Below are 24,811 nucleotides of genomic sequence, written 5' to 3'. Positions count from 1 at the left end.
GAAGCTTACGTAAGAAGAAAGGAGCGGGGGTTACACCTAATCTTTTTGGGCTCTAAGAAACAACTCCTATTGCTCGATCATCCACAGAAGCCGAATATAAGGCTGTTGCAAATAACACATGTGAACTTATTTGGTTGCAATCATTGCTAAGTGAACTTGATGTTTCTTTCTGAACCACTCACTCTTTGATGTGATAATCTTGGTACCACCTATCTCTCCCTTAGTCCTGTTTTACACTCTCGCACCAAGCACGTTGAGCTCGACTACCATTTTATACGTGACTGTGTAGTTGTCAAAGCACACAAAGTTGCCTTTGTTTCTAGTAAGGACCAACTTGTAGATATTTTCACTAAACTCCTGTCTACTGCATGCTTTAATTTTCTCCAATCTAGTCTCACCATTACATTGGTGCCCACTGGATCGAGGGGGGCTATTGAGGCAAAAAATGAAGAAGCCGTGCACACTAAGGAGATGCCTCCAGCCACACTCTTGCAGAATTCTCTCCCTGCTCCAATGCCTCCAGCTGCACTCCTGCACACTAAGAAGAATTGTCTTCCTATTGAGAAAGTAATATTTGAGTTGTCTGCATGTAATCCGTGAGAATGAATCAAGGAAAATAGATATACAAAGACTTTCTTTTCTCTTACACATTCTGTCAAGAACCTTGCGAGTCTTTCTTGGTCTCTATTCTTCTATTGTCTTTTTTTTTTTTTAAAAAGGAAAAATGATTTCATTGATCATATAACATTACATCATACATAACTGAATCCCCCAGAACAGAGTTTAAAACCTCAGGAGGGCAATCCTCTAACCAAACAATCTTCAATAACATCCCTAATTGCTAACTTGGTTGCCTTGTGAGCAGCCTTGTTAGTTGACCTGTGTGCAAAGTTTAGTCGCCATACTTGGTTGCACTTAATCACCTGCTGCATATCCTCTGTCACTTGTCCAAGCCATGAGTTATCTTCTATTTTGGAGGTCACCGCATCTACAACAACCTTGGCATCCCCTTCAAAACAAACTTGGTTTAAGTCAAGCTCAATGCAAAAGCTCATAGCTCTATGAAGCGCAGCACTTTCTACATAGAAAGCTGATGATATATGGTCCTTAAAAGCTGTCAACACAGCTTGCAAGCTGCCTCCTGCGTCTCTGATGATTATTCCCAATCCCATACTACCTTTAGCTTTGTCAAAAGTTGTATCGAAATTCACTTTGAAATAGGGCCAAACAGGTGGCTTCCAATTTTGAGTTGATACTCTCCAATGAGTCCTTTCAGCACTCTTGAAACAAGTCTGCTTGGTCTCTTTAAACAAAGATAGGTTAGCTTGAGCCCTTGTAGCAACTGTACCAGGTTGCATAAACTGGTTTTGAAAAATAAAAGCATTTCTCCTGGCCCACAGATAATAGAACATGACTTAGGCCAACTCCAAAATCTCCTTACTCAGCTTAAACCTCATTTCAGACCACAACAACTGAAAATCAGAGGGATACCTCTTCCATTTATTGAAAATGCTGGTCTCTCCTCCCTATACATCTGCTGCAGTAGGGCAGTCCCACTAAACGTGCACTGGTATCTCCACTTCTCTTATACATACTGGACAAAGATTGTTCTCAATAATGTTCTTCTTATAAAGATTATCATTTGTAGGAAGAATATTATTGAGGGGCCACCGAGGGTCAGTCATGGTGATTGGGGACCACCCCTCAGACGACAGAGGATGCCGGTGGTCCAAGTGGTCACCACCAGCGGGATCAAGAGGCTCACGATAGTTTGCCATGAGCTTGTTGCATGCATGGGGTGCATGGCCGAAGGCCATTGCTGCCTGCCAAGCATCGGGGCATGTTGGTGGCATTTAGGTTGGGACATAACACGCTGGCGGTCCACATGGTGGTCGCTAGCACCTTTGCTACACAACAGTGTGACTAGGCCGAGAAGATACCGGCCACATGCAATCTCATGCATGTGGCCATGCGGCGAGGTCCCCGCCGTGGGGAGGCAGTCGTGGACCGTCTCTGAGGAGATAGACGGCAACGACAATTTGTATGGTGGTGGCCAGCGCTAGCTCCCTTACTGCCATGCACCGTTGCGCATGACCCAAACATTGGGTATGGCCCTGCAGGTGGGGGTCACTGAACATCGAATAGAAACTGTCGACAGTCCATGTGGTGGCTGTCGCTGGGTCATTGGACCTCGTAGTGAGGCTCCCAGGTGCACGACAACGTGCACTCGTTATGCACTGTGCATGCCATGCACAGTTCGAACGTGTATGACATTGTGCACTTAGCGCACAGTACTTGCTTGCTGTGTTTGTGTACATATTTATTTACTTTATTTATTATACATTTAAATGCATAGTACACTTAAAGTGTGTGGAGTGCTTACAGCTCGAGGAGTTTGGACTCCTGGCCTTACACACTAGGTGCGTAAGAGTCAATGAATTGCAATGGACTTAACCGACTAGGTGAGGGAAAATTTATTCGCTCATTCACTATAATTGTATTTTCATAAAAATAAAAAGTGAAAATACTGAAAATACTTATCTGGAAGAGTTCATTTGCTCTTTTGGGGATTATTTAGCTCGCCGAAAAAGCATCATTCTTCTGCTTCCATTGTAAAAATAATCTCGATCTCACAGGTGACGCCAATTGTTAACGCCTAAAAATAGTGCAATAGTTCGAAAAGAGAGAAAGATTCATTCCCGGACTCACTGAGGTTGTTTGGGTCTTAATTGGTATTGTGTGGGTCCTTGGTAGTAGTTTGGTGTGGCTGTACGTTATCCGTGCGTGCATCTATGACCATGAACAGTAAATAAATGCAGAAAAAGTAAAGATAATGAGACATATAAATTTACGTTATTTGGTACTGTGCCTACGTCTTAGGGGGTTGCGGAGGGGAGAATCCGCTATAATATATTTGTTTACAATCTCTTATGATCTCTCATCCTTCCTGTATAATGGCGATCTGAGTTCTATTCTCTGGTTTTCCTCCTCTCAGAATGGCCTGACCAAAAGTCCCGAAGTCATATGTGCATTTGTCTTTTGTCTCCTGCCCTCCTTTGCTTTGTTTCACTTCCAATTTACTTTATGTCACATCACACCTACTTTATGTTCACTCTCCTATCTTTTTTTGATACATTTATCAGCCTTTTGTCTCCTCCTTCCCTATCTCTTTCTTCTCTCCTGATGAGTTTCCGGCCTAGGAAATACTATGAGCCTGTTATATTTTATCCCTTATACTATACATCAAAATGTGATTTATTATTTTTATCTTTTTTATTCAAACACACAAATATTAATGTATAAATACATGTATTTAAACTGAAGGATAAAAATAAAAAATCATATGCTGTATGAAATGTGGGATGATATGTACTATTGTGTAGCATCTCTCATACTTTCGACGGCCGAGATTTCTCATCCTCTCAACGGCGTGTCGCATTAGGAAAACACAATATCAGAAAATTCTCGAACCGCCTAGAGAGTTAAAAGAAGTGTGAAGAAAAAGCGGGAGAACCCCTCCAATGAGAAATTAAGGCCGTTTAAAAAAAATTGTTGATCCGACGGCTCACAATCCAAGATCAGGAACCTTCCAGAAATCGTACTTTCTTCTTAAAAACCAGCTCTCCCCTGTTATCACCTCAGTTCAGCAAAACCAAAATCAGTTCTCTCGAGAATCTCTGTGATTTTTCGTCTCTCAAATTACAATTTCTCGTTGTTTTCGTTTAGCTTTCTACTAGTTCTTTTGGTGATTTAGCCATGGCAAAGAGTGAGGGTCCGGCGATTGGTATCGACTTGGGGACTACGTACTCTTGTGTGGGTGTTTGGCAACATGACCGCGTAGAGATCATAGCCAATGACCAGGGGAACAGGACGACGCCGTCTTATGTGGCTTTCACTGACACCGAGCGTTTGATCGGCGATGCGGCCAAGAACCAGGTCGCCATGAACCCAACCAACACTGTTTTCGGTAAGTTCTTTGCTCTGTGATGATTCTTTCAAGTATTTCATGTTAGGATTAGAGCGTCCTTAGATTCTCTTCTTTCTTTTTATTTGTGATGCTTTTAATTGTCTAATTGGAAAACGAAATGCGTTAAGAGTTTAGTGACTCTGTTTTCTTGTAAATTGAGTCGTGGGTAGGTGCTGTAGATGAATTCACTATGATTACATTTTCATAAACGCTCCATATAGGGAGTAACAGAAATAAATTCTCGATCGTTATAGGTAAGGGAGAAGTGCGAAAATGTTAGTTCTAAATTGTTAGTTTTCATGGTGATCTGTTTTTGCAGGAATCTATATTTTCAGAATAATTTCCATGGTGAATGTTATAACTTGTGTTTATGATCTATTGCGTTTTTCATCATATATACTTATATGTCAAAATCAGATAAAATTTGCATATAATCTATTCTTCATGTCGGGGGAATATCTTTTCTTAAGCTTTAAAACCGCGAGTTTTTAAGTCCGAATTCTGGTTCTGTTTCGATCATCTAAGGCTTAACAAAATATAATTCTTGGTTCAAATTTGTAACACGTCTTGCTTAGTGCTTACCGCTTCTCGTTGGTTTTGTGACGTAGTAGTAAGGGCTATTGATTATAAGTGTGTCACTTTTTCTTAAATGAAATTGTAACCCAAGATCGTTTTGATAATGTTTCTGAATGAATTTGTTCCTTTTCTGGGTATCCAGATGCGAAGCGTTTGATCGGCAGGCGGTACAGCGATCCCTCCGTGCAAAGCGACATAAAGTTGTGGCCGTTCAAGGTGATTGCTGGTCCTGGGGATAAGCCCATGATTGTGGTGAATTACAAGGGGGAAGAGAAGCAGTTTTCTGCTGAAGAAATTTCCTCCATGGTTCTCATAAAGATGAAGGAGATTGCTGAGGCATACCTTGGTACAACCATTAAGAATGCGGTTGTCACCGTCCCTGCTTACTTCAATGACTCACAGCGTCAAGCCACAAAGGATGCTGGTGTCATTTCCGGCCTCAATGTGATGCGTATTATCAATGAGCCAACTGCAGCTGCTATAGCTTACGGGCTTGACAAGAAGGCAAGCAGTTCTGGTGAAAAGAATGTGCTCATCTTCGATCTGGGTGGTGGGACATTTGACGTCTCTCTTCTCACCATTGAAGAGGGTATATTTGAAGTGAAAGCTACAGCTGGTGATACCCACTTGGGAGGTGAAGACTTTGATAACAGGATGGTGAATCATTTCGTCCAGGAATTCAAGAGGAAGCATAAGAAGGATATCAGTGGAAATCCCCGGTCTCTTAGGAGGTTGAGGACTGCTTGTGAAAGGGCTAAGAGGACTCTTTCATCTACTGCTCAAACAACCATTGAAATTGATTCTTTGTATGAGGGTATAGACTTCTACTCAACAATTACCCGAGCCAGATTTGAGGAGTTAAACATGGACTTATTTAGAAAGTGTATGGAGCCGGTGGAGAAGTGTTTGAGGGATGCTAAGATGGACAAGAGCAGTGTCCATGATGTGGTTCTCGTTGGTGGGTCTACTAGGATCCCCAAGGTTCAGCAACTGTTGCAGGATTTCTTCAATGGGAAGGAGCTATGCAAGAGCATCAACCCTGATGAGGCTGTTGCTTATGGTGCTGCTGTTCAGGCTGCGATTCTCAGTGGTGAGGGTAATGAGAAGGTGCAGGACCTGTTGTTGCTGGATGTCACTCCTCTTTCCCTTGGTCTGGAGACTGCTGGAGGTGTTATGACTGTTTTGATTCCAAGGAATACCACAATTCCCACCAAGAAGGAACAGGTGTTCTCAACCTACTCTGACAACCAACCCGGTGTTCTTATCCAGGTGTACGAGGGTGAACGTAGCAGAACCCGTGACAACAACTTGCTGGGCAAGTTCGAGCTCTCTGGTATTCCTCCTGCTCCCAGGGGAGTCCCTCAAATCAACGTGTGCTTTGACATCGATGCCAATGGTATCTTGAATGTCTCTGCGGAGGACAAAACCACCGGACAGAAGAACAAGATCACAATCACCAATGACAAGGGCAGGCTTTCCAAGGAAGAGATTGAGAAGATGGTGCAGGAGGCCGAGAAATACAAGGCAGAGGACGAGGAGCATAAGAAGAAGGTGGAGGCGAAGAATGCTCTGGAGAACTACGCTTACAACATGAGGAACACTATCAAAGACGAGAAGATTGCTGCGAAGCTACCAGCTGCGGACAAGAAGAAGATAGAAGATGCAATCGATCAGGCCATCCATTGGCTTGATGGGAACCAGCTGGCTGAGGCGGATGAGTTCGAAGACAAGATGAAAGAGCTGGAGAGCATCTGCAATCCAATCATTGCGAAGATGTACCAAGGTGCTGGTGGTGATATGGGTGGAGCCATGGACGAGGATGGTCCTCCAACTGGCAGTGGAAGCGGTGCTGGTCCGAAGATCGAGGAAGTTGATTAAATGATAAGTGTCTTGTAGTGTCTATAGGGTTCCTCTCTGTGGAGAGAATGGTTACTTTGTTGTGTCTGTTTGGTGTCTGATCGTATGTTTGGTTGAATTTTAGATTTGCATCGTGCCATGTTTTGTTTTGTTGTTTAAAGTTATAATAGAAAAGTTTCTTTTGGTTTTCTGGGAGCCACCACAAAGTTCAGAGACTTTATTTTCCTCGAGGAATCTACAATACCAGCATATTAGTTTGGTTGTTCTTGTTTGTGTGTTAAAGTCAGACCTAGTTGATACCACCAGAGAGGCAAAGGGAGCAGAGAAAAAAATGTACAAGGCCCTTTTGCTTTTGGTAGTCAAAGGAAATAACGTTGTCAATCTATCTTTAATCCATTTCTCAAAACTTGGATTAAATTTTAAACAAGTAAATAGTTCGAAGCATTCGGTGGAATGATAGCAACAGCTGCTTCAGAAAACAGAACACAATTTTACCAATTACTTTTGTAGAAAAAATACGAGGAGACTTTTAAGCTGCAGAAAGATTTTTGTTAAAAATTGAATAAAATATTTTTATAATATTATTTTTAATATTATTTATTATTTTAAAATTTAAAAAAATTAAATTATTTATTATATTTTATGTGTAAGTTTTAAAAAATTATAATAATTATATAATATAAAATAAAAAGAATTTGTATAAATTTATATAACCAAACCATATCTTAATATCTAAATAACAAGGGAGAGTATAGCATCGTACAAGAGTATCTAACATTATTTCACAATCTAGAAGATAGATTATCAAGAAACAAGCAATGAGGTTGTAAGATCTTTATCATTATATATATAGAGGATGAGGATATGTTCAACGAAAAGGAGGAGATATTTATTGAGCATAATTAACCACTATGACCTTCTAAAAAAAGTGGTGGATATGAGAGCATTTTATCAAAATTTTTGGTGATCATGCGAACCTGTAAGTAAGATGTCACCATTGTGGGCAATTTTGTGGTTGCCATTCGAAGAAGTAAGGTACTAGTGTATTAATAGTACATCTAAATAGTTACCAACGATATAAGATCGCGATCACGAAGAGATTGTACGCCATTGATCAGATCAAGCTTAGTTATGAGATTTCTACGGCCATTGATGATACGCATGCTAAAAAATTGGTCATTCTTCAATACAGTGAGAAGATGTTGAGGGATATGCTTGCAGAGATGATAATCACTGATGAGATGTCCTTTATTACAGTCGAGAAAAGAGCTTTCCAAAAGTTTGTACAAACTATTGAGTCACGATTTCTCATTCTATCACGGTATATGGTGATGTGAGATTGTATGAAGAGACATCCGAAGGAGAAGGCGAAAATAAAGAATATGTTTATTACCACTGGTCAGAGAGTGTAATTTACGACTGACACATGGACGTCCATGTAGAACGTTTGCTACATGTATATCACAACACACTACATTAACAATGAGTGGATTTTGCATAAAATAATTATTGGCTTCAAAAAAATATTGGATCATAAAGATGCATCCATTGGAGCAAAGATGTATGATTGTATAAAGGATTGTGGAATTTGAGAAGTGCTGTGTATTACAGTTGACAATACCAGTACCAATGACACGGCAATTGATTGATTCAATCGGAATAAGACGGTAAAAGATGATGTCATTCGAGCCCATGAGTTTATTCATGCTTGATATTGTGCTTATATCATCAATCTCATAGTTGTTGAGGGGTTAAAAGAGGTTGATTATTCTATTACTAGAGTCCGCAGTATTGTGCGATATGTGAGAGCTTCCCCCAAAGACTTGCCAAGTTTAAGGCTATAACAGAAGATTTTCAAATTGGATATTCTAGTATGTTGTGCTTGGACGTTCCGACTTGATAGAATTCTACATACATAATGTTGTATGTGGCACAGAAGTACCAAAAAGCGTTCGAGCAGATGGAGGTTGAGGATGGGGACCTGATGTATGCTTTGTTGGAGCTAGCAGGACAGAGATTCGGTGCGCCGAATGCACATGATTAGACCAGTGTGATGTACTTTGTTCAATTTTTGAAAATTCCTTATGGAGGTTAATTACACTTTGTCCCCTCGAACTTTCACTCAATTCACAATATGCCTTCAAAACTAAGAATTGCATCAAAGTGGACTCTCGAACTTTCAAAACTTCCCAATCTCCACTTTCCGTCTACCAGCAACATCAAATCTAACAGAAATTCACTGTAAAGATGTAATTTTTATCTAATTTATTATCATTGACCATATAAAATATAAAATAATATACGCTATCAATTTATAATAAATCATAAATCATTAAATACTTTTTTTTATTAATTTATATATGGTTAATGAATATTAAATAATTTCACTTAGATATAAAATAATTTTATATATGGTTAATGATTAATGATTTATTATTAATTGATAGCGTATATTATTTTATATTTGATATGGTTAATGATAATAAATTAGATAAAAATTACATCTTTACAGTAATGTTATGCACATAAACAGCACGTACAGTGAATTTCCTTTAGATTTAATGTTACTGGTAGACAGAAGGGGAGATTGAGAATTTTTGAAAGTTTGAGAGTCCATTTTGATGCAATTATTAGTTTCGGAGGCAAATTGTGAATTGAGTAAAAGTTCGAGGAGTATAATGTAATTAACTCTTTTTTATGACATAACCATGTAGATATCTGGATCCAAATATACGACTGCGAACTTATACTTCAACGAGTTCTCGAGGCTTCACTTCCACTTGTAAAATAATTGTGCTGACTCTAGGGGATTGTTATCTGTTATGGTTACGAGGATAAGACCAAATATGATAAATATTGAGGGAATATTGAGAAGATAAATAGATTACAATTTGTGGCTGTGATTTTTGACCCTTGATATAAGTTAGCCGTTATAAAATTTTGGGTAAATTTCATTCTCGGGGCAGTGAAGACTGCAGAGTTTATTAGAGTGCTAAAAAGTGATATTGATGACTTTACAGTAGTAATGGTCAACCTTCATCCGCAGTTGGTAGCTCCTGACATTCGAGGCTAACGGGATCGACAACTTCCTTAAATGATACTGACCCATCCAGAGAGGTTACAGGCCATCTTATTATACATCAATATTATCAACTCATTGCAACGAGAAGTATTATGTAGTGTACATCTGAAGTTGAACGATATTTTATGGAAGCTGTTGAGGTACCTAGTGGTGTATTTCAATTATGAACTTGGTGGAAGGTTAATTATGCCACTTTCCCGTATAGTCTGAGATGTACTAGTCATTTCTAACATTACGGTTGTCTTGAAGTCGGCGTTTATCACTGGAGGTCGCGTGTTAGATACTTATTGGAGTTCATTGTCACCATTAATCGTGGAGGCCCTCGTTTGCACACAAAATTGAATAAGTTAAACGCCAATTGGATTAGATACCGTTGGCATTGATGCCGAGAGTTATAGGCTTGAATTGTGTAACTTTATATGTTTTTAAATGATTATTTAATTATTTTTAGTGTTTCATTTATTTAACTTCTACTTTTTATGATTTTATAGACCTAATTGTGAATCCTAATATAATTGCTAATGATTGAGAGTCTGAGACGGACGTCCCTTGAGAGTTGGGATGGACCATTGAGATTTGAGTGAAATTCTTACTGCTCAAGTACACATAGTGTTTAATCTTTATGTAGTTATCTCTAAAGACTAAATCAATATTGTAATTAATGAGACTGTTATAACTTATGGCTACATGTTATTTAGTTTTTAAACTATTGTATTTAAGTTTTTATTTTTTTAGTTTTTTTTTTATTTTTTTATTTTTTTATTTTTAGGTTTGGAATTGGGCTTTGGTGAGCTCAAAAGTCGAAAAAGGGCATTATTTTAGCCCAATAAACAGTCGGAGATCTGACCATAGTTTGGAGCTCCGTCCTTCGTTCTGAACTTCGATCGGAGTTCAGAGTTCCAACCTCTGATCGAAGTCGGACTCTGACTTCGTTCGGAGTCGAAGTAAAAATTTTCCTCCGATTGAGGTCAGAAATGCCAACTTCGACTCCGTCGTAGTCGGAGCTCAACCCTACGAATTACTTTGATTTTTTTTTTTTTCAAATTTAGATCATAAACCATCAAATTTGACCATTTGCACTAAAAACTATAAAAAAAATATCAAGTTTTAATAATTTGTACCTTAGTTGAGATCTAAATTCTATAGCTGTAAGACTATCGATTCAGACAAGAAAAATTGATCGGATTGAGACTGATCGAATATATATAAATATTACATATTTTATATATAATAGTTATATAAGTTAATTATGTAATTTTCATCCAATGGATTACCATTGACCATATATATAATGAGATTATTTAATATTCATTAACCATATACAAAATGTTTAAGATATCATTTGATTCACAGACCGAATCAAATAGAATGAACCAACTGGACCAATAGTTAACTATTCGGTATGGCAAAAATGATGGACTGAAATTTTCGGTTTGTATAAGCCCCCAGACCAAACTAGACCAATTACACCTAGGGGTGTAAATGTTAACCGGAAAACCGGTCCGGGCCAGCCGAACCGGTCTGGTTCTGGTTCTATGATTTTTAGGACCGGACCAGTTCACTATATGATATATTTAAATTAGATTTTTTAATATTATATATAATATTTTTATATTATATAAATTTTATATATATAATATATAATAATATAAATTATAATTATATACAACATAATGTTATTATAATTTATAACATAGAATTTTAATTTTTAAGATGAAAATTTATTTGATCATATACTTTAAACATAAAATATATATATTAATATTAATAAAATATATATATCAATTATATATTAATAAAATTTTATTTTCTAATAAATTCTCAACATATTCATTTTGAATATTTGATAAATACATAATACATTAGTATATTAATTACATTTCGCTTTAATTAGAAAGTATACATTAGTATACTAATGTATATTAGTATATTAATTACATTTTATGCCATAATACTAATACTATTAGTAATAGTAATCCACTGTAAGTCTATATATAAATAACTAAATAAATCATTACAGTATTAATATAACTACTAATACTATATCACTATAAGTCTATATGATACTATAGTAAATCAGTGATATAGTAATACTAATACTATTGATATAGTTATATTGATAGTTATACTAATACTATTATATATTTATACTAAATTAAAATCACTATAAGTCTATAACAAATACTAATATATAGTAATAAACTTATACTAATCAGTAATCACTATAACTAAATCACTAAAACTATATATAGTATTAATATCACTATGACCATATATTATTATATAGTATTAATATCATTATTAGTATAGTATATAATAAACCGTCTATTGAAACGACGCCATTTTGATCCAATTTCAATCCAAACAGTACCATTTCAACGTTAGTTTTCAGTTCATCCCTTTTCGCTTTTCATTTCTCCCATTGAAATCTCACAAATCGGAAAACCCTACCCCTCTCTCCGTTGCATCCCCCCCTCTCCAGCCCCTCCGTGACTCCTCGTCAAAGTTCTCTTCATTACCTCCGGGGCATCTTTTCGTTGATTGCCAATTGGTACTCTCTATTTTTCTCTGGTTTTGAATCTTTGATGGTGTTGAATTGTTGATTCTGAGTATGGGTGTAAATTTAAACTGGAAAATCGTTTCGGACCGGTTTTGAACCGGTCCGAGACCGGTTCTTGTAATGTGCAAACTGATCGGAACCAGTCCAGTTCTAGTTTTAAGATTTTCCGGACCAGACCAAACCAGTTGATAAAAGAAAAAATATAAAAATTAATATTTTGTATATCAGTTTTATACAAAATATTTTATATTGTTAATCTTAAATATGAATATTTGTAATTTGTTTGATTATATGCTATTAATATAATTATATATAAGATAATGTTATGATAAAATAAAAGTTTAATCTTAAAAATGAAATTTTAATTGATCATATAATATATAGCTATACTAATATATAGTTTATAACTAATACTAGTATATAGTTATACCAATAGTCTAATATAGACTATAGTTATACTTATACTAATATAGTTATACTAAATCACTGTAAGTTTATAACTAATACTAATATATAACTATACTAATAATTTAATATTAATAGTATTATATAGTCTAATATATTATATAGCTATACTAATATATAAGTCTATAACTATTTAACTAATACTAATAGTCTAATATAGACTATAGTTATAGTTATACTAATATAGTAATACTAAATCACTAAAAGTTTATAACTAATACTAATATATAACTATACTAATAGTCTAATATTAATACTATTATATACTCTAATATATTAGAATATAGTATATTAAATGTATTACAAATATATATATATATAGTAATAATAAATCAATGGGAAATGACGCCGTTTCCCCTATAACTAAATTCTAAAACCTAAAGTTGGAACTTCTCGAACTATCTCGGCCTCACTTTGTCTCTCTCGTCCGCTCACTCTCTCGGGCCCTCGGCTGCTTCTCTGCCTCGCCCTTCTCACTCTCGAGTCTCTCATCTCTCAACTCTCTCGCCTCTCACTCTCTTTTCTCTCAACTCTCTCGGTCTCACTTTGTCTCTCTGCTGAGTTTGCCCAGTGCCCCTCAACGGTAATATGTTTTTTTGAAATTACATACTATGACTTTTGTGATTGGGTTTTGTGATATTAGGGTTTTTGTGATTGGGTTTCTTGATATTAGAATTTTTGTGATTGAGTTTTGTGATATTTACTATATTAGGGTTTTTGAATCCGAAATTTAGGATTTTGTGCGATTTTGTTTGTGATATTAGGGCTTTGTGATTAGGTTTGTGAAATTATTTTGAAATTACGATAGATGATATTTGTGATATTAGGATTTTTTGAATCCGAAATTTACTTTGATTGGGTTTTGTGATTGGGTTTGTGAAATGACATTGATAGAATTTTGTAATTTTTCTACTTAAATAACATATGTGTCATGTTTAATGTTTATCAATTGGAGTTGAGGATTTGAATAAACTGTGAAGGCTCAACAAAAATAAATAAAAATAAAAATAAGGCTTACATTATTGTAGTGTAGTTAGAACTTAGTGAATTATGAAATAAAAATAAGGCTCAAGTCAAGTCAATACTCTTTCATTTCAGCGTAGCAAAGTTTATTTATATTAACTATAGCAGCTTTTATTAATTTTATTTGTGTTACTACGAATCAATGATTTTTATTAACTATAGCAGCTTATATTAGTTTTTAGTAAAGCTTAAGCATATTTTTTTTAATAAAGCAGATTTTTTAATAAAAGTATAAAACAAATTTTTTTTAAAGCAGTTTTTTTAATAGATTTTTAATGACAAAATGTCGAACTTACATTTAAAAAGAAGAAAAAAACCTGATCCGACCGGAAACTGGTAAAACTGAAAGTACCGGTTTATGAGGATAACTGATGCGTTATCGGTTTTGGAAAATGCAAAACCGGTACATACCGATTCGGTTCTAAATTCTGTCTAAAACCAAACCGATTTAGACCAAACCGAATCGGTTACACTCATAATTCTGAGTTGCTCCGTTTGGGTATTTTTTTATTCTCAATCTCTGCAATACCATTACTTGTTCATCAAAATTGGGTTTTGGGTTCCTTGATTATTGGTCAAGGGCTTTGATTTCTAGTTGGGACTGGGTATCTCAGTGGTTCTAACTTCTACTAGTATTTATTACCGCTTCACTTTTTCAATGCTCACTGTTAATTGCTTCACTTGCAAGCTGTTATTTGTTGGTCCTTTAGTGGTTTCTAAGGTATTTTGGAATTGGGATGTGGGTATTCAAACTTTGAACATTTGCTTTACTCTGATACCAAATTAAATCAACCAATTCATTTGTTCCAAAAGCATAGAAATAAGCAAACTTAATTCTTAGAATCATATCCCAACAATCACGCATAAGCTGCATACAAACAGATGATGATTTTCACATCCAAAAAGGTCTAATTCGTTTCACAATCTGTCACCTGTGGGTTGAATATTAGCTGCGATGAAAAATAGCATACATATAACTGGAAGAGTACCCACCAGAAGTGTTGAGATGTTCAACCAGTTGAATGTTTCCAGGGCTCTTCATAATGTCTGACAATGAAGAATATGTCCCAAGAATTGCACAAATGACGCCCAATACAGCTATTGTGGAATTTTAAATAATCTAGTCATGTAAGGGAAGAAAAATAGTGTCAACCAGGTATAACAAATCAATACACTTTCAGAAAACGACATGAACATATAGTGGAAAACTTGTGAGCATAAAAGTTCTGGATTTTCTGGAAGAGGGAAGGAACAAAAGGAAACCCATCCTTTTCTATGAGCTACATTTTCAGTAGATTGAGGTTTGTCATTTTTACTTTTCTGTGAGCAACAAAATTGCACATCCTTATTGTCAACAGAATTTGCATTTTATTAAAACCAAAAAACCGGTTTTGCATTTAGGAGGGCAACCGGTGCGTAATCGGTTTTGAAAAATGTAAAACCGGTTCATACCGATTCAGTCCTAAATTTTGTCCAAAACCGGACCGGACCGGTTACACCCCTACTAAATTCTATGTTAGATCTCTCTCATTTCCAAATGGAGAGATCTCAAATCAAAGGGATAGAGGAAAAAAAAAAATAAGGACAATTATATTTATGAACTCAGATCATACTATCACAAAACATGATATATTTATTTGTACATACCAGTGAATGCCAAACCCACAAGTGAATGTATAAAAAACACACACACACACAAGTGAAACCTTCTTTATACACAGTTGGTTCGCTATATGGAATAAGGAATGAGTACTAAGCAAGACCGGCCAATAGACTTGGGTGTTAATCCAATTCTGTTTGTTTAAAGACTTTGAAAAATAAAGAAAAAGTATTTCGAAAAATAATTCGGTGACATCTACAACCAAGCAATAAGTTGGATTTGATCACAAATGTAGGTTGTAAATATAATATCTCAAAAAATAATATGGTGCCACAAGATGGGCTTGATTGGAAGTTGGACCGGCGGCTGCGGTACTTGACAGCGGTTCAATTTCGCATCCGCTCAAGAAATGGGAGCCCAGCCCAAGTCATCTCGGGTTTGTTACTCATATTTAACATGTACTAGGTAGGCCCACTCAAGAAGATGTGGCTTCGAGAAGTGTGAGATGAAAGTCACAGAGGGAACAACGAAGTTTTGATTTTCCTTCCATTTCGATCGGATTTTTTCTGGCCGTACTAATAATCGGCACTGTATAAGAGGTGTTTTATAGTGAGTGGAATTTTAGTTTGTTTTATATTTTTTCTGCTCTTCAGAAAATATTTTATCTCATTTTATTTTATCTCAATTTATCATTATAATTTTTTCAAATTCTTGTACAAAATAAAATAAACAATTCAATTTTTTCAAATCTCAAAATAAAAATAATATTAAAAAATATATTTTGATAATATTTTATTTAACTTTTTAACTTTAATCTCAACTCATCTCATCTTATCTCATCTCTGAAAACAAATAGTTATTTCGATTTGTTTCAATCATTTCGGCCGGATTCGAGAATACAGTATTCCGGTATTCCGGCAGGAATAGATATATCCGAAAACAGAGGCATGGCAATTTTGTAAATAATGTGAAATTCATAGTCTTTTCGTAATTTGGCCTCCATTTCGTACTTTCCCGTCCATCCCCACTGCGAACTCAAGTCTCAAAATCAAATCCCTATTTCTATACAAAGTTTTTGCCCCCTGTGATTGTTGTCTCCACTCTCCGAGGACTGGTGCTGACGCCACCTCCACACCGTCGCAGCTCCTGTTGCTCCGTCGAAGCTCGGTCTGCTCGTGTTGCTCGATCCACTCCATCGCAACGTGTTCCTCAGCCGCAACTTGTGTTCCTCCGCCGCAGGTTGACGTCTCCACACTCCACCGTCCACTCCACGCCGTAGGTAATAAGTTTTTAACACAGCAATTCCAATTCTAGCATCTGTTTTGCAACGTTCGGAATTTCTGTATCATATACAAGACAAGATCTTTTTAGCTAAATTCAAGTGTTTGGTTTAAGGCTCTATAAATTAGTGGATTTAGTTAATCAAGATGTTGATGTTAGTGATGATGAGGAAGAGAAATCATTTGGGGTGGAAAAATTCTATGTACCTGCAATACTATATTTTCCTTTTCTTCGACTAAAATTTGGCACCATGTGCTTCATGCCCACTAGTTCCAGTAAGAAGTGCTGAGAATAACCTTATTTATGTCAGGAAAAATTAAACCTATGAGTCAACTCAATTTGTGTCTCCAATTACTGTAAATATGAAACAAAAATATCATTGAGGCTGTGTTTGGCACAAGGAAATAAGGTGCAAGGAAATTATCTTGAGTGTTTGACAGATAGGAAAATGAAAATCACATGATTTAGTGAGAGGTCATTTCTAAAGTATTAGCAACTTATGGCAGCATCCTTTAGAAATATGAATAACTTCATTAATAGTGGAAAGACACCTTTTCCATCATAGAAATGCTTTAACCGAACAGAATCCACAGGTATTAAGTTATTAACCGTAACTTTATAGATTGGAGATCCCCCTTTTGCTCTGTATTGAGATTGATGTGCATGCTATTGTGGTCTGTTTTGGAAATACAAACCTCTGATTTTATTGAAGCCTTTCCGTTGTGCTGTTAGTTTGCTTGCACAATATACATTGAAATCTTGGCACTTTTGCTAACTTGCTATAGTTTTTTTATATATAAATATATAATTGTATATATATATATATATATATAATTTATCCATATAAAGACTATCCCGAAATGGTATATTGAAATGTACCAGTACCGAAATATTCCGTTCCAGTACCTCAACCGGAACGGAATTCAAAACTTTGGGTATCAGACCTCCATCTCCAGCTGCAAAAACCTAAGGGACCAAAAGGAAAGAGATATGCGTTTTAATCTGCACAGCAATCACCAGTGCTCCCTTTGGATCTCTCAGCTCTACGATCACAGCCGCCAATCCTATTATTTATCTGCTCTTTATTCTCCTCTGTTCCCCCGCTATTTTTCCAATCTAAACGTTTGATATGGTTTATTTGCATAAAAAAATGCGAGCTGCATTGTTATGGATGCCCAAATCAAATTTCACATTTTTTTACTATAAGAGCGTCCTTGGATTTTGGTATCTCGGTTTTGTTCCTTGAAAACTACACTATTTTCTGTATTTTTTGTATGGAAGAGGCCTGCATCAATTAAGGAGTTGTGAATGTTGGAATGGCTTGCAGTTCTTTTCGTAATTTATAGCCTACCCGAATGATACTGAACGACATCGTTAAACTCAGACTAAAGTCCCTAAACCTCCAAAAGTTCCCATTGAGTCCTACTGCCCTAAGCCCCTAACTTTCTCAAATTCTCAGACTCTCGTCACTCTCAGAAGTCAGAATCTCAGTTCTACTTCTCCATCCCCATTTAGTGTGTCAGTGTTGCCTCCTACTCGAATCACCATAGGAAGTTCCTCAGTTCTCCGCCCCTGATTCCCTGCTGTGGTGCTGTCCTAACTTTCTCAGTTCTCCATCCCCCATTGGCCATTGTTGTGTGTCGCCTCCTACTCGAATCACCATAGGAAGTTCCTCAGTTCTCCATCCCCGATTCCCTGCTGTGGTGCTGTCCTGACTTTCTCAGTTCTCCATCCCCCATTGGCCATTGTTGTGCGTCGTCTCCTACTTGAATCGCCATAGGAAGTTCCTCAGTTCTCCATCCCTGATTCCCTGCTGCAGTGCTGTCCGAACTTTCTCAGTTCTCCATCCCCCATTGGCCATTGTCATGCGTCACGTCCTCCCCCCTTAGCCACAGACTCGGCTAATCTCTCTCTCGACCTCTTGGTATGTTCTTTTTTGGATTGTTTGAGTTTTGTCTTGGCTTTATCTGATTTGGTGGGTTGATTTTATGAGGTGTTAGGGTTAGGGTTTATTTTGTGGTTGTTGGATTTGGGAACTTTTGGCTTGGATAATTTTGTTGGATGAGACTAATAATAACCTCATTTGACTGAAATGGGTTTGCGCTTAGAGAGGAGCACAATCTCCCCTTTCGATGATATTGGAAAAAGGGTGTTCTCTCATCATGGTGGGATTTGCGATGACATGGTGGGAAAAAGGTGGAAGACATGGTGGGATTTGTGATGACGGAGGATTTGGGAAGAAGATGAGGGAAATGAGCAAATTAATTTTCTGTTAGAAGCTGTGTACGTAGGTTGTGGGCTTTTGTGTGTAGAGGTGCACATAACTTGCTAAATGCGTGGAGGACTGGGTTTCTCAGGAAAATAACAAAAGAATCAACGAATAGTAATGGAGTAATAGGTAAAACACACCATCGGAATCTGGTTGGATTGGAAAACCCGCTTTTTCGGAATTGGGTTTGGGTTGGAAATTTGGGTATACATAATCAGCTCGGAACTGTTTGTTCAGGAGTGAACCTTTTCTGACCGGGTTGGGTGAACAGTACTAGCTGTGGTTGATGACGATTGCCATGATTGAAATTAGTAATTTTATCCTTTCATTCCACTGTTTATAAGATGTGGTTTTGGATTGATTAGTAAAAAAAGAATTAGACAACAAGTTATTCAATTTCTTGATCTAAGGGGTATTTTATATGCGAGGATTTTTTTATAGGTTAATATGCAAGGATTGACAATGGACTAATCACAGACTTAACCCAATTATCGTTACTCTAGAAGTTTGCTTTGAATAATTGTGTCCAATTAGTTTATTCCTTGTATAGCCATATGGCCAGCTTTTAGTCTTCTGCTCAATCCTTAAGCTATGGGTGAAAAGCTAGTCCAAGTAGGTGTCGACTTTCATGCGAATGTAACTGTTGCTCTGCTTTTGCTTCCCCATATGCCTTTCATGGTTTACACGTGCATACTCATGGAACCAAACAGAGATTCGCCTCACTTTATACTCACAAATTAAGATGCTAAATATGAGTTGCTGGCTAGACTACGACATGTTTGACACAATGGATTCAGATTGCTTCATTGCTTCGAATGTATGCTGTATAATATTACGCAATGTATGCTTGGGTTAAGGTGCATCGTTGGTGGCAGAAAATTTACAGCTTTCAAATGGTTCTCCTCAATGAGAAGTGGAATTTATTAGAGTGGATGGGACCGGGAGGTGGTTCTCTTTTACCTCATTTTATGCTTGTTCGTATACTCGCTGAGTGAGACAAGGTGGAGAAGACAAGATGCATTGAGCCAGATTTAAGAGGGGGTGTTCCTAGTTCAATCGTTTCTATCATTTTTAGTTCCCTACAGCAGATTTGGAAACTGAGGATCTTCTCTTACTCCATTGTGAGGTAGCTAGCACGCACTTTTGGCAAGATTTTTTAGTCTTTTTGGGCTTGATCTGGTGATGCTGGTAGGTATGGGTGGTTGATAGGTTAGCATGCTGGAAAGGGCAGGTTGGCAGTCATCACATTATAGTTCCAATCTGTTTAATGTGATGGATATGGAGAGAAAGAAATGACCAAAGTTTCGAAGATAGCACAAGTACTTTGGAGGACCTCATGTGTTTCTTTCTCAATACACTCTACCATTTGATAGTTGCCCATCTATGTTTCTCTAGTTTTAGTTTTCAGGATTCTCTTGATCTACTTTCTTTAATTAGAGGTGTATTTGATGTATATTTTCAGTATACTTGGATAATGCCTTTTACTCATAATGAAAACTTGTCTTATGAAAAAATTTCATATAAATAAAACTGACTCTGGAAAAAATATAGAAAAATCATATTGATACGCCTATTTTTTGGTATAACTTTCTGTCTTCTATTTTTTTATTTATTTATAAGTAAACAAGTATTATTGATCAAAGAATGGGCAGAAACTGCCAATTACAGCAATTTCTCAGTTAGCAATTGAAGTGCAGAAAATTGCAGCGACTCCTTTTTTGTTAGGACTTTACTGATTGTCTGGCATCAGATGCTTTCCATGTATGTAGTTTGACTGAATGCTGCATGCTTCTAGTTCCTTAAATGGGATTGTATCTGGTTACGTGATCATTTAAGTGCCTTGAAATGTTGGTCTGTTTTAATTTTTTTTTTTTCTCTTTATTCCTATCATTTTTTTATGATTGTAATTATTTCTAGTGCCGCCTTTTCATTATTGTTCTTGATATATATTTTCATGAAGTGGTCAAGTCTAACATTGTCTTGGTTGGGCATGTGTAGTTGTGAGCATAGAGCAATGGGCCGTAAAGCTGGTACGCTTCATATCAACCCAAAGAAATTTGGCTCTCTTCACAAGCCTTGCATGAAGGAAATGATTACATTTCTAAACTGCTTGGCTGTTAACCACGGCAGTGACGATAAGTGTGTTAGGCAGAAGGAACTTTTGAGCGCTTGTATGGATTCTCAGGTGATCCAATTTTCCAGTTTATCGTATCTTCTGCTGCTTCAGTTAGTCGCTGTTTGTACCATTTATTCTTTTGCATACTTCGTATTGGTTCCTGGATATAGCTTATGATTACATTTGTTGCAGACAAGCAATAAAAGGAAGTCCTTGGGAAGTATTAATTACCACCTGCAGAGGCTTAACAGAGGAAGGAAGTAGTTTGGGGGTTTTTAGATAAGAATGTTCGACTCAGGCTCATTCTTCAGGTTCAGCAGTTGCAGACGTTTAGCAGGGGAAGGAACTATTTTGTTTATTGAACCAAAGAGTGTCTATCATTTCTCAATTCGACTTGGATGATTCGCCGGTGAAAACATCGAACATTTTTTGAACAAATATACTATTGTTTACATTAATCCTCGTCCAGTTAAAGAGGTTTGCAATAATCTGTAACATGAGTTGGAGAAGAAAGGAATCTGAGCCTTTTCTCTGCTCTGCCACTCAACCCTAATGAATTAACCTTTGGTTGTACAACTGTAAAAGCTAGGGTTGCTAGCACCCCAACCCCAAAAATCAATGCACTTAAGCCTCAAGGTCTACGTTCGATTATTAGTGCTCATGAAAAAGAACTTTTTGGCAAGTAGTCTTTAATGCAGAAAATATAAGTTGTTTATATTTTTTTTGATCTCTTACTTAATTTTAACCTATAAGAACTATCTGCATTTTTATTGCGATTAAATTCCATTTTCAAGTGGCCGGTAGTGCATTCAAAAAGAAAAAAAATAGTTGATATAATACAAGCGCGACTAAATATTCCATTGTACTGCATGCACATATGATAGTATGTATCATACTATTGATTTCCCATGCAGTTTCCAAGTACCGTTGACAAAAGTCAGAAACTAAGAACAAAGTAATATCATATAGGTATCTTTCATGCTCGTAATATTACTAGAGATGGAAATCATGCTACAATCACAAAAAGATCTCACAAAAATAAAGTAGATCTAACGTACCACATCAAATTACGTCAATTTGTGAATTTACTTTTGTGATATCTTTTTGTGGCTAAAACATTTCTGATATCAAAATTAGTGAAATCAAAATTATTGTAAAGTCTTGGGTTTAAAATTTTTGTTATGAATGACGTATAAGCATATTTAGAGATCAATAATTAAATATTAGATCTTTTTTTTTTTTTTGGAGAAAGTACGTACCTTCAAAACTTTATTGAAATCCTCACTTTTGGCAGAGAAAAACTATGATTACAACGTAAAACCAGCTTATTATAATCCAATCAATAGAATAAGCACCCTTCAAAACTCAAATAAAAAACCTATACACAAGCCAAACTATATACGAAACTTAGGAAGTCCAAGTTTTTCAATTTTCAAATATTCTCTCAACAACTTTGGAATATCAACATAAACCTCCTAATGAGCCGGCAATCCTTCCGCACCTATTTTTGCAAGATAATCCGCCGAAGAATTTCCTTCTCAATAAATATGTTGAAATTTCACATTCATCCCTCTCAATAAATCTTGAATATCATCCAAAATATCTTCCAAATACCATACCGAGCATCTCTTATCAATCAACCATTTTATAACCAATATAGAATCCATCTCAGTATCAAGATTAAGGAAACCAAAGGATTTTCCAAGTCTCAAGCCATACAACAATTCTAATAATTCCGCTTTATTATTCGTATAGTCACCAAAATAATTAGAGTAAGTAGCCAAAACTTTTCCATGATGATCATGAAAGACGCCACTAGCTCCCATGACACCTGGGTTGCCAATACAACTTCCATCTATATTTAATTTTATTTAGCCGGCAGCCGGAGGCTACCATCGAGCTAATATAGGCAGCTTTGAAGACACCAACTTGAATGGTACTGCTAACATATTCAGGATCTCTTGATCTCGGCATGTGTACTCCTCCTTATCTTTCAGTTTCAGTGCCGACCAACCAATATGATGTTTAACTCGTGCCTAGACCACCTGAAATGATTCACATAAATCTTTCATTCTAGCTTTACACCTTCTATTCCACATACACCATAAGATAATTCATGGTATGATACCAAATAGTGAGCCAACTTTTGTAGAATTCTTTGCTTTATGAAACCAACATTCCACTCTATCAAACCATCCCCTCCCTCACATGGGTTGTAAACCCACGCAATTAAAAACTTTTTCTCAAATCAGTTTGGCAAACTCCCCTTTTGCCAAAACATGATTTAAATCCTCATACTCTCCAATGTCACAACAATTGCATTTGGAGACAATAGGAATTCCAATCTTACGAACAATTTCATCCACACTCAACGCATTCAAAAATGCTTTCCATACCATTACCTAAATTTTTTTGGGTAAAGAAGAATGCCATACCCACTTAGACCATGCAACCTCAAGAGCTCGAATACGTAAACAAGACCAAGCACTTTTTGTGGTAAACTTCCTATCAACATTTTCAATCCACATCAAAATATCCTCACTTTCCTTTTGTTAACCTAAGCTTTGCATAATAGAGTAAACTTTCTCAACACCAACCAACCGCACAAGCAAGTCGAAGTCCCATTCATTGTCAAGTTTGCATTCTTGAATCGAAATCTTTGGGAATGGACATGTCGGAAACTAATTTTTTTAAAGGCCCCTCATCCGACCATTTATCATATCAAAAGAAAATTCTTCCCTCTCTTATTTTCCAACAAGAGTGATTTAATACCAATGGTAGACTCCTCACAATCATATGCCAATTTTTTGAGCCATTAATTACAAGGATCAATCAACGACACATGATTATTTTTCACATATTTATCTCAGAAAAAATTCGCCCAAAGAGAGTTCTCATGTAAAAGCTTCCATGCAAATTTAACATGTAAAGAAAGTTGAATATCATCCAACCTTTTTATGCCTAAACCTCATTCCTCAAACGGAAAACAAATCTTCTTCCAAGAGCACCAACAACGTTTATCTCGGCCATCTGAAAAACCCCAAAAAGACTTGCTAAGACATGAGTTTATTCTCTGCAAAACAGCTTTAGAAACTTGTACACAAGAAAGTAAATGAATCGGCAAGCTCATCAAAATTTGTCGTATCAAAATCAAACGAGCACCTTGAGACAATAAGTTAGATTTCCAACCACCGATTCTATCGTAGATTTTACGCACCAAGTCATCTAAATGAACAACCTTCAACCTAACAATAGGAACACCCAAATAGTGAAAATGAAAACTTCCTTCATGAAAACTAGTTACACGCAAGAGTTCACGACACCGAGCAAGGTTGATTGAATTTGAAGAATGAAGAGAGGACTTTCCAACATTAAGTTTTTTGCTAGACTAGCTTTCTTTAAGATACAAAATTCTTAGAATATTCCACAAAGATTTGAGACTTCCATTTGTGAATATAACAATGTCATCCACATAAAGCAAATGAGAAATGAGTGGAACACCTCTTGGATGAGAAAAAGGCTCAATCTTTCCTTCATCAAAACCCTCATTTTAACAACCTTGATAAAACCTCCTCTACTAAAATAAATAGAAGAGGAGATAATGGATAACCTTACCGAAGGCCCCTCCCACCTTTGAAAAAACCTTTAGAGACACCTTTCATAACCACCGAGAACCAAGGCGAAGAAATTCAATTACGAATCAAATCACATACTTGCAAAGAAAATCCAAACGCTTCCACCACATGCAATAAAAAATTCCATTCAACACTATCATATGATTTTGCCACATCCACCTTCATCATAACATTACCATTGGAATTAATAGAGTAGACAATTTCTTGAATCAAACTGATGTTGTAAAAAATACTTCTTCCAAGAAGAAAAGCTCATTGCTCAAGGGAAATCAATCTAGAGAAAATATGATTAAGTCTTTGAACAAGTATCTTAAAACAAACTTTGTATATAACTGAGCACAAATTGATTGGAAGAAATTTATCGAAGCTTGTTGGGTTAT

At 36.3% G+C, this 24,811-nt stretch overlaps 3 protein-coding genes across 5 annotated transcripts; 2 read left to right on the top strand and 1 right to left on the bottom strand.

Annotated features, from left to right (window-relative positions):
• Positions 1 to 791: 791 nt before the first annotated feature.
• Positions 792 to 1,817, bottom strand: LOC121238102. Its single transcript, XM_041134957.1, has 2 exons — positions 1,596 to 1,817; positions 792 to 1,361 (listed from the first exon to the last, which is right to left on the bottom strand). Exons 1-2 carry the CDS (start codon positions 1,815 to 1,817, stop codon positions 792 to 794), a joined length of 792 nt encoding a protein of 263 aa, XP_040990891.1.
• A 1,811-nt stretch (positions 1,818 to 3,628) lies between these two features.
• On the top strand, positions 3,629 to 6,588 carry LOC121238278 (heat shock 70 kDa protein 4-like). Its single transcript, XM_041135108.1, has 2 exons — positions 3,629 to 3,967; positions 4,686 to 6,588. Exons 1-2 carry the CDS (start codon positions 3,757 to 3,759, stop codon positions 6,419 to 6,421), a joined length of 1,947 nt encoding a protein of 648 aa, XP_040991042.1. The 5' UTR covers positions 3,629 to 3,756; the 3' UTR covers positions 6,422 to 6,588.
• A 5,290-nt stretch (positions 6,589 to 11,878) lies between these two features.
• LOC121239918 lies at positions 11,879 to 21,281 on the top strand. 3 transcript variants are annotated; one of them, XM_041137301.1, is made up of 4 exons: positions 11,888 to 12,033; positions 17,393 to 17,477; positions 20,679 to 20,865; positions 20,989 to 21,281. In XM_041137301.1, exons 3-4 carry the CDS (start codon positions 20,695 to 20,697, stop codon positions 21,058 to 21,060), a joined length of 243 nt encoding a protein of 80 aa, XP_040993235.1. In that variant the 5' UTR covers positions 11,888 to 12,033; positions 17,393 to 17,477; positions 20,679 to 20,694; the 3' UTR covers positions 21,061 to 21,281. The 3 variants fall into 3 exon arrangements, with proteins under 3 accessions (XP_040993233.1, XP_040993235.1, XP_040993234.1); XM_041137300.1 differs by lacking the exon at positions 11,888 to 12,033 and adding an exon at positions 14,015 to 14,162 and having other exon boundaries at positions 17,383 to 17,477; XM_041137299.1 differs by lacking the exon at positions 17,393 to 17,477 and having other exon boundaries at positions 11,879 to 12,033.
• Positions 21,282 to 24,811: the final 3,530 nt, after the last annotated feature.

Source organism: Juglans microcarpa x Juglans regia, chromosome 7D (assembly GCF_004785595.1).
Source record: "Juglans microcarpa x Juglans regia isolate MS1-56 chromosome 7D, Jm3101_v1.0, whole genome shotgun sequence".
Lineage (NCBI taxonomy): Eukaryota > Viridiplantae > Streptophyta > Magnoliopsida > Fagales > Juglandaceae > Juglans > Juglans microcarpa x Juglans regia.
This window is presented reverse-complemented; position numbering and strand designations above follow the sequence as displayed.

What these genes read in the sequence shown, in the direction of transcription:
- LOC121238102 (XM_041134957.1), bottom strand. Translation starts at nt 1,817, where the DNA reads ATGGCCTTCGGCCATGCACCCCATGCATGCAACAAGCTCATGGCAAAC. An exon ending in TTGAGAACAATCTTTGTCCA is followed by an intron (nt 1,362 to 1,595) that starts GTATGTATAAGA and finishes TTTCAAAACCAG; the next exon opens with TTTATGCAACCTGGTACAGT.
- LOC121238278 (XM_041135108.1), top strand. Translation starts at nt 3,757, where the DNA reads ATGGCAAAGAGTGAGGGTCCGGCGATTGGTATCGACTTGGGGACTACG. An exon ending in CCCAACCAACACTGTTTTCG is followed by an intron (nt 3,968 to 4,685) that starts GTAAGTTCTTTG and finishes CTGGGTATCCAG; the next exon opens with ATGCGAAGCGTTTGATCGGC.
- LOC121239918 (XM_041137299.1), top strand. Translation starts at nt 20,695, where the DNA reads ATGGGCCGTAAAGCTGGTACGCTTCATATCAACCCAAAGAAATTTGGC. An exon ending in GCGCTTGTATGGATTCTCAG is followed by an intron (nt 20,866 to 20,988) that starts GTGATCCAATTT and finishes CATTTGTTGCAG; the next exon opens with ACAAGCAATAAAAGGAAGTC.